We start from the raw sequence: 10,105 nt of genomic DNA, 5'->3' as shown, positions 1-10,105 counted from the left end.
GTAGAAATTGGCAAACCCAATAAATCGCTGCACAGCCTTAACCGTGGTGGGAACGGGCCAATTACGCTAGGCTGACACGCGATCAACCTCCATTTCCACCCCACCGGCGGAAATCCGAAACCCGAGGAAAGAGACGGCTCGCTGGAAAAATGCGCACTTCTCTGCTTTAGCGTACAGGCCATGCTCCAACAGCCGCTTCAGCACCCTGCGAACGAGAGACACATGCTCAGCACGCGTAGTGGAATAAACGAGGATGTCGTCAATGTAAACCACAACTCCGCGCCCCAGCATGTCCCTAAACACGTCGTTCACAAAGGACTGAAACACTGCCGGGGCATTCATCAACCCATACGGCATCACCAGGTATTCGTAGTGACCCGTGGTGGTGCTGAAGGCGGTTTTCCACTCGTCTCCCTCTCGGATTCTCACCAAATTGTACGCACTCCGGAGGTCCAGTTTCGTGAAGAAGCGCGCCCCATGCATTGACTCAATATATTGGGAAATCAGGGGGATAGGATATGAGTACCGGATCGTCAGTTTGTTTAACGCTTTTGTAGTCAATGCACGGACGCAAACCCCCATCCTTCTTCCTCACAAAAAAGAAACTCGAGGAGGCGGGCGAGGTGGAACGGTGGATCTGCCCCTGCCACATAGGTCTCCATCGCTGCGGTTTCTGCCTGCGACAGGGGATACACATGACAATAAGGCGGCACAGCATCTCCCTTTAGGTTTATAGCACAATCCCTGGACCGATGTGGTGGCAAACGACTAGCCATGGTCTTCGAAAAGACCAGCGCTAAATCGGCATATTCCGGGGGAATGTGCACTGCGGAGACACTGTCTGGACTTTCCACCGAGGTCGCACCAACGGAAACACCTAGACACTCTCCTGACACCCCTGAGACCACCCTGTCAACACTCTCTGCGACCAGGAAATAGTTGGGTTGTGTCCCGACAACCATGGAAGACCCAGCACCACAGGGAAAGCAGGAGAGTGAATAACATGAAACTCTATCTGTTCGGTATGGGCGTGCTGTACGGTCATCGTGATAGGGACCGTGACGTGCTCAACGAGACCAGTGCCTAGTGGTTTGCTGTCTAAGCCCGTAATGGACCTAGGTTGAGACAATGGCACCAGTGGAATGCGCAGTTTCCGTGCGTAACCGCTGTCCATAAAATTTCCAGGTCCTGAACTCCAGGGCGAAGGCCTGTACGCTCCTTGTCCCCAGCCTCAGGTGCACGAGACGCTCGCCGACCTCCCTGCCGTCGGGTGGGTGATCGAACACGGCCCGGAAGAGGCCGACGAACGCCCCGTAATGGGCCAACTCCGGCCCGTTAGCGGACCAAACGGAGTTGGCCCAGTCTAACGCCTTGCCCCTCAGGCAGGAGACAAGGGCCGAGACCTTCTCCCTATCCCCCGGGTGAGGGCTGAGGGAGGCGAAATATAGCTCCAACTGGAGCAAAAGCCCAGAGCACTGGGCTGCGTCTCCGCTGAATCCCTGAGGAAGGCTCAGCTGAATGGTCCTCCTCTGCGACGGTGGAGACGATGGCAGGGGCACTTCGGCCGGGTTGAGTGTTGGTGGTGGTTGCTGCTCAGGTGGCAGCCTCGCCTCCAACCGCCGCATAGCCTGGACCATCTCGGTCATGGCCTCCCCCAGGGACGCAATCATGCTGCCATGGTGGTGGAGCAGGTCACTCCCCGCTGACTCCATGGTGGTGTGGTATTCTCTCACGGCTGGGTGTAGTGGAGTGTGTCGAAGAACTTGGAGCCAAACGCAGGGAGGCGATAAACAAAACTGTATTCTCAAAAATAATAATCAAACAACAAAGGCACGCTATACACGGCGATTAAAACGCTCAAACGAACGTGCCTCTCTCCACAATATAAAGACATAGAACAATACCACACAAAGACACCCAGAAACACAGGAACTAATATAGGCAACCTAATGAGGGATCGACACCAGGTGTGTGCAATAACAAGACATGACAGTGCCGTGGGAGGAGGAGCGGCGTGGCTAGAAGACCGGCGTCCTCCACGCGCGTCCTCGTTACAGTCGGGTTGTAGACATTCTAATTATTGTAGTATTGTGTAAAGATTATTAGTCCTTAACATTGTACAAATTGTATCTTGTAGGTCTATGCTTTTTACAATTAATAGTAGTCAACTCAATCAGGGACATTTGGAAAACTTAACCAATTCTGTAAAACAACTTTTATTAACAAATGCTGGTTGAATTTTTGTTACACAAATGAAATGTTTTATATACAGTTCTATATTGACATATAGAAACAACTTAAATTAATCACTGGAAATGTACAAGGAATTACCATAGCCCTTTCAATTGAATAAAAAAAACATGCAAATAGGAAATGAAAATATCACTACATAGATCGGGCCCAGATCCAGAAAAGCTTACACTTTAACCCTGAACATTATGACACCACAACATCTTGTGTTTTTGTGATACAAATGATAAGAACAGATACATGTAAATTGCCACCCAAGCTGTTGACTTGAATAATATATAATGAAATGTAGACAAACATCCTACTAAAATAAGATGAAAATGTTCTGTTTGTGTCTAGTTTGCTTGTTATATTGCTATATTGTGACCTTTTAAAGCTGCGTTCCTTCATTTTAAGAATAACAAAGCAATCACAAATGGTGGTTTGGTAAAAAGCACAGGGATGGGTTTTGAGAAATCTAATTACTTTAATATTCATAGAAGGAACTTGACCAGTGTTGTTAGTGTTTACATTTACATTGTTTTACAGTTGGAGTATAACAAGTGGGCATTTTGTGCTCCAATGGTGTATGACGGCTGAATAAAAGTAATAAGGCATTTAAAAGTAATATTATTTAATAATCATTGGGGATATACAATTTATTCATACGTTCAGAGATATAACAATAAGCATCTCATTAAACATGTTTTGTTGAAGTCATGATTAAGACATCAAGGGAAATAATGTCAGTATGTATCATACCTGTTCAAATAACTATTATAACATTAAAGACAAATAGATAATGTTTGATAAAAATACATTTAATAATGGCTATATAACCTGACAAAAACACATTATTTATTTTTTTACCAGCTTTGCCCCCTGAGTCGCAACAAACTACATTAAAAGACAGTATCACCTTGTTTATGGAATAAAGACAGGAAAGTAACTTGTTCTAGTCCAGCCCAATGCAGAGTGCTCAGCTCTAGAAGTCATAAGGGATAGGCACTTGGGCATGCACAAAACACCTAGCCCGAAAATTATATTTTATAACCTACACTTCTGCTAAACTTTAGAGAGTCTATTGGAAGTACGTTCCTATCTGACTTCCTATATATCTGACTAGCTAAAGAAAGTCAGATATAAAAATGAATATGGCTCATGTTGATTTTAGTTGTGCTAAAGTGGTAGGCATGTTACGGTTTGTCAATCCACTTCTATTCTAGTCTTCCAATAAATCCAGGATGAAACCATATGTTGTATAAACTCAGATATCCATGTGGCATGTACCACCTGTTAAAGTACACAGGGATTCTATAATGGTTGAGTATAATGAGTTATTGTTAGGAACCAATCTGTGTACCACAGTGAACATGTTCTGAACTTAACTATCCTTTATTCTAAACCTATGCAGGTGCTCTTACATAAATGCAGGCTCTCGGGCGACGTGAATTATAATTAGCCATCACTTTAGCCCTGTTTATACCCAGTACAACATACAACCTTTGTTTAGATTTTCTGCACATTCTGATTGTGCTCACATTTAAAAGGAGCTATGTATTCGCGACACTGCTATGTATTTGTTCTAAAGATCTCCTCTTGACTCTGCAAAAATGTTAAGAATTTGACACAGACATTTTTACTGCAACAATTTCCTTATGCTTTTTGTAGAGACCCACAGTACATTACCTTAATTGTGTTCTCTCCACTGTGAAGTGGGGGTTAAAAAAACATTTGTTTTCACAAGGTGGGAGAGGCCACCTAAAAATGTTTCCTGTAGCACTTTCCTGCATCCGTGGGTACTGAAGTAGGCTGCTAGAGAACTGTGCTGATTGTGTCAAAGTCCTTGCTGTTCTGCGAGCCACTGGGCAGGGACTTTAGATACTCAAGGTGCCTCCGGGTATCCTCCTGGTTCTGTCGCACATAGTAGATTACATAGGCTATCACCATAGTGAACCAGCTGAACATAGTGACAAACATGGCCACATCAGTGGTCTTATGGTGGAAGTTGCAGAAGTTGATGCCCGAGTCCAGTACCTGGATGACTGGCTTGCCGGCATATTCCTCATCCACAGCTGTGTGGCAGCTCACCTCGTTCACTGTCTCTGGGTCCAGTCGTAGCTCCCTCAGGACCTCCTGCAAGCTACACTCACAGTGCCAGGGATTGTTGGAGAGGCTGATTTTGGCCTGAAGTTTAGCGAAAGCCTCTTTGGGCACACTGCTTATGTGGTTGTTGGACAGGTCCAGGAACCGGAGTGCATCAGAGACCCCCTGGAAGGCCATGGCATCTACGGTTTCGATAGCATTGTTGGACAGATCCAGTTCCTGTAATCTGCTGAGATCCTTGAAGGCCTTTTTGGGAATTTTGGTAATACGGTTAAAGGCCAGTAGCAACACCACAGTGTCAGGAGGCAGATCAGCAGGGATCTTCTCCAGGTTGCGCGACATGCACTGGACCACAACAAGGTCATTCTTGTCCATGCAGTGGCAACTCTTGGGACAAGCAGATGTCAGTGCACTTCCAAACACTATTCCAAAGTGTACACCCCACAAGAGGGCAGAGAGAGCTGAGAGCAAGGGTTTCATGGGCCAGTAAGGCCCCATACAGATGGACATATTCAGCTGTACACTCCTGCTGGTCCTGTCATGCAAGAGCGGTCATGGTTTTAGCTTGCATCACTGGGCACGATTGTTATGGCTTGCAAACCAAAAACCAAGACTGTGGAGTATTTTAATTTCAGGTTTTAACTAATTAATCCATCTGTTCTGAGACCCAATTCCATACCCTGCTCCCTGTTTGCAAAGGGTTTCAGTAGAGCACATAAAGTGGACTGAGTGTATTCCAGAAATAGTTCACAAGTCTGCCTTTGTATGGGAAAGAAAGGAGAGTTATGTTGTCATGATTTACGAGGGGAGGTTTCTTAGAGGAAGATCAGGGCAACAGCAAGGTGGAGGTAGATTGAATGTGTTACAGATATCCTCTTGCCATGTTGAGAACTGAAGGAACAAAGATAGAATAGTCACAGTCATGTTAAACAACAGAAAAGTTTACTAGCAACAGTGAAACAGAAAATGACATGAGACATAATTTGGTTTTAGAGTTTGGGTTGAAGTATTGTTGGAATATTATTTTTGACCGAAATTTGTTTAGCTTGCAAATTGGGCACAGTCAATTTGGATCGTTTACATAAAATTATTACAGGGAACAATCTATTTCACATAGTAAATGTCACTATGCAGTGATAAAAATATACTGATCTGTGCTTCCATTATCACATTTGGCATGTAGCGAGCCAAATTATTTTGTCTGGATTTAAAACTCTAAAATGAATATGAGATTATCTTGCATCTGCTGGGTAGTGCCAATTAGTAATGATAAAAAAATTTAATAAGGGCAAGCAACAATATAAATTATGTTCTGATTAAAATTAAAGTACTATTTTCATATACAGGAAAACTGTTCTTACTTTTACAAATATAGAATAAATCATGTCTGCCAGTGAATTATACCACCCTCACTTAGACACTATAAACCCTCTTGTGGACTATGTTGCCCATGTGTATCTTGGTCTACTGTGAGAGTATTGGCAGTGTGACTAAGGTAAAATCCATTTAAAAAATACTGTATATGGTGGAAGACCTCGATGATGGGGTTATCATTGTGATATTTTGATATTAAATTGATATTAAACATTTTTGTGCTATGTCTCAAGGGTATACACAATGCAGCAAAAAATTATTATCATTTAACAAGCTCCTCATGTTCACATTTCAGCTGGTGCTCAGCGGTAGGTGTCGACAAGATTTGACACACTAAAACACGCAAGGGCACAGTGGGACAGCCTGTAGTGACATTATGAGAGCATTGCCTCCAGCCCTGTATTTTAATTTACTTTAACTGAACGTAGGCCTGTAAGGACACATTAAATTATTCTGGAGCCAGAGCTGAGGCATAGCATTTATTATACATTAATTGGGTCAGTTAGTCAAAATACAGTAGAAATTTTCTAAAAACTTTATATAATACATTGAATTAGCTATTTGACTAGCAATACAATGCATCAAATTACCTATTCAACTGGAAGCGCATGCTTAATAGAAATCGCAAATTAGCAGACTTATAAATAAATAACTAGGCATAAAGGGGATGTGGTAATGTGGCCAATACACCCAGGCTAAGTTCTGTTTTCATGTAATATACAATGAGTAATGCCTAGATACAGCCCTTTTAGTGGATATATCACAAACCATCCTAATTCCTATTTTAAAACGGGTTAGCCTACTAACGCAAACAGAAAAATAGTTTTTTGTCAAACCTGTTGTATAAAATCTTATATAGGGTGAATTCGGGACATCTGGGACATTGGGTAATGTGGGACACCTAAGCTCCAGTGTGTTTATTTCCTGTGTTTAGTCAACAGGACTTTTACTATAGGTTTGGTATGGATTTCATATAACTGAAATCACATGACATCATGGAGGTGATCTCACAGAATGGGACAGGGTTAATGTTAAATAAGATGCTCCTTGGAAATTGCATGAAAATAATTTAAGTGAATAACCTGAATAATCAGTAAATCTCTGTTGCTTGAATATTAGTAGATTAAAAAAGAAATGTTATACAATTTTAATAGAATGAATTTAAATGTATTAACATGGTATATCAATTAATTCCATGTGGAGAAAGTATTTTACTAGATATCTTTATGAAAAAATTACTTTTTGTTTATGAATTAAAGCAATTTCTATCAATACTATATTTTTATTCAGCTTCCTGTCCTTGTCATCTTTTCATCATGATTTTTTTAAATTAGTGATATTGATCTTGGTATACATAAAGAGATTTAGGCTTTTTTTAAAAGCCTAATACAAGTGTCCCAGATTACAAAGTAACCTGTCCCAAATTATCAAATTCAGGCAGATTATTTTTGTTTGGTACAAAGAACACTAATAGCTGTGGCATGTCTCCTCTGGCTATAATATCTACATTATTTCCTCTGGTGTGGTTAGAAAACCTCTTAGGGATTTCAGAAAGGTATAATGTGCTGATATAGATATTGGAATAAGTGTTAGACAGATATTGGAATAAATCAAATAATTCAAAATTGCAAAAAAAATCCCAGATTACCCAAATATACTCTAACCCTTACACAGCTTTTTTCTATAGTTCTTACACAGCTTAAGCCAATCAGAATTAATGATTCACAGCACCCGGTTTATAATCTGCAATATCACTTATAATGAAAATGTGGTTTAATGACAGTCTTTAAATTTAACAAGACAGCCCTACTTGATTTGGAAGTTAAGAAGCCAGGCTAATTCACCACTCTCAAATGCCATCAAAACAGTAAACATACGTTAAAAAAAACCGTGTACTGTATAATGGAAAATGCGTATTTACCTAGTATTGTAGTACATTATTTATCACCGCGAAGTTTTATAAAATCATATGCTATTTCAATGAGCAGTAGTGACTTAGAAAACAAGTTGTTTGTTTTTAAAACCCACCCAGAATTCACATATCCGTTGTAACGGAATTAAAACAGTGGAACATCTGATTATTAACGTATGCTGATAATCCACAACTATTTTATATTATCCTTTCAAACGCTTACCGCCTTCAAACAGGAAACATTTACAGTAGGTTGCATAAAGATGAAACTTACTGGAATCGTAGCCAGTTTTTAGCCAAGTGTTCTTCAGCATTAGTTATTAAAATGAGCATACACCAGGTGGTAATCCAGCGGTCCATTTGCTCCATAAGGCGTGCGTAAAGACCGTGAGACTCATCTCCATTCTTTATTTAAAATCCACAGGTTTTTAAAAACAATTCACACATGCATGTCCGGTAAAAAACAAACAATTCAGCCAGTTGTTGACAACTTTAGAACGCGTCTCCACGTCCGACACGTCTTCTTTCAGCATGAAGCATATACAGAGTTCAGTTCCCTCGGGGTCTGTACATGGCTTTGCAAGTTAAGTCATCTCAAAAACAGGTCGTCTAGAGGATCGCTTACCATTGTAATAGATAATAGCGCAAACCCTACATACAGATCAGCCACAATTACTGACAGTTGCATCCGCGCATCATAAGCACATCAGCCGAGTTACATCGAATGTGCACGAAGTCGGACTGCGTGTCGATTGCAGAGCAGTTAGTTTGATAAGCCTTCACGTTTTACCTCTAGAAAAACAACAGGCGATTCTATAAGCCAATCACGACAATAAAAGCATCTGGATCGAATATACTTGAACAAACCTAGAGAGAATTTGGTTAACTGGATCAACTATCCACCCATTTTTAACTCCCCTCCCCAACTTCGTGATATCCAGTTGTACCTATCACCCTGTGCAGTAGCATCTGACCAGAGAGTTGAAGATTGCAGCATGTCTTCCTGCCAGGCATATTCCATCCATTCTGTTCTGCTTTTACAACACTACAAGGCCAACCAGGAAGTCAGTCAGATGTGCATGTAAGGTCATGTTTGTTTGACTGACCAACTCAGTTAGCTTTTCTGGGTGACCTAACCCAAGGGAGTTGGTAGAGGGCTATGTGTGCCTGCTCACAATCAAAGTACATCCTTTGTGACAATGAGTGTTGCTTACCCTATAACCATTGCCCAATGAAGCCTGCAGTGAAATAAGGTAACTGCACAGGCAATGTTCCAACATTTTGTATAATAAAAGTAGAAAAACTATTCATCTGGAACAGAATTATCCAGATTCTGTAATTATATTTTATTAATCTAGAATCAAATAATCTGATAATTCTGTAATATCAAAATCACAGAATCCATATTTTCTGTGTTAAATAAGTCAATATTTCCTTCTACAGTGTAGGTCAAGATATAACATTTTGTTCAGCCAAAAATTCAGGCAAGATTAAACTAATCTGGTTGTTTTTAGCTAGGTTTCTTTCCTCCATAATTTAAAATCCATTTGATCTAGATACCACTTCACCAGGATCACAGTATGTTGATTCTCATTGCTTTGAACCAGCCTAAATGTTGTCATCCATTGGAATGTTATTTAATGAGATAGGATAAGGGAGACAAAGTATTTAAGTATTTATTTTTTGTCTATAAGTTAATGCAGTTATTTAACACTTCTCAATAAAACAACTGACTACTTATAGTTGAAGTTGACAGTATATACACCTTAACTTTATGTATATTATTGCTTGTTTTGCTATAATTTTGCTTTACATATTTTTCGTAATTCTTACTACGTAGATGTTGTGTGCCATGTCATAAGAACTTCAAGGTGCAGGTTAATGCTGTGTTTTGGAATATTTGGATAAATAAACTTGAAACTACATTTAAACTCAGCTGTTCACAATTCCTGACATTTATTCCTAGTATAAATTCCCAGTATTAGGTCATTTAGGATCACCACTTTATTTTAAGAATGTGATATGACAGAATAATAGTAGAGATAATGATTAATTTCAGGTTTTATTACTTTCAACACGTTCCCATTGAGTGAGAAGTTTGCATACAATCAATTAGTATTTGGTAGCATGGCCTTTAAATTGTTTAACTTGGGTCAATCTTGGGTCAGATAGCCTTCAAAAAGCTTCCCACACTACATTGGGTGAATGTTGGCCCATTCCTCCTGACAGAACTGGAGTAACTGAATCCTCCAAAATGCAAAGTTCTGCCCACACATTGTCTATAGGATTGAGGTCAGGGCTGTGATGGTAACTCCAATACCTTGACTTTGTTGTGCTTTGGAAATGTACTTGGGGACATTGTCCATTTGGAAGATCCAAGCTTAAACCTCCTGACTGATGTCTTGAGGTGTTGCTTCAATATACCCACACAAGTTTCCTTCCTCATGATGCCATCAATTTTGTGAAGTGCACCTCCTGCAGCAA

At 40.5% G+C, this 10,105-nt stretch overlaps 1 protein-coding gene across 1 annotated transcript; it reads right to left on the bottom strand.

The window, feature by feature from the left end:
* Positions 1-2,324: 2,324 nt before the first annotated feature.
* On the bottom strand, positions 2,325-8,366 carry LOC105008348 (leucine-rich repeat-containing protein 3). The gene is made up of 2 exons (XM_020054681.2): positions 7,896-8,366; positions 2,325-5,226 (listed from the first exon to the last, which is right to left on the bottom strand). The coding sequence occupies exon 2, from the start codon at positions 4,843-4,845 to the stop codon at positions 4,045-4,047; it is 801 nt and encodes a 266-aa protein (XP_019910240.2). The 5' UTR covers positions 4,846-5,226; positions 7,896-8,366; the 3' UTR covers positions 2,325-4,044.
* Positions 8,367-10,105: the final 1,739 nt, after the last annotated feature.

Source organism: Esox lucius, chromosome 16 (genome assembly GCF_011004845.1).
Source record: "Esox lucius isolate fEsoLuc1 chromosome 16, fEsoLuc1.pri, whole genome shotgun sequence".
NCBI lineage: Eukaryota > Metazoa > Chordata > Actinopteri > Esociformes > Esocidae > Esox > Esox lucius.
The sequence above is the reverse complement of the archived record's forward strand: the minus strand, read 5'-3'. Positions and strand labels throughout refer to the sequence as shown.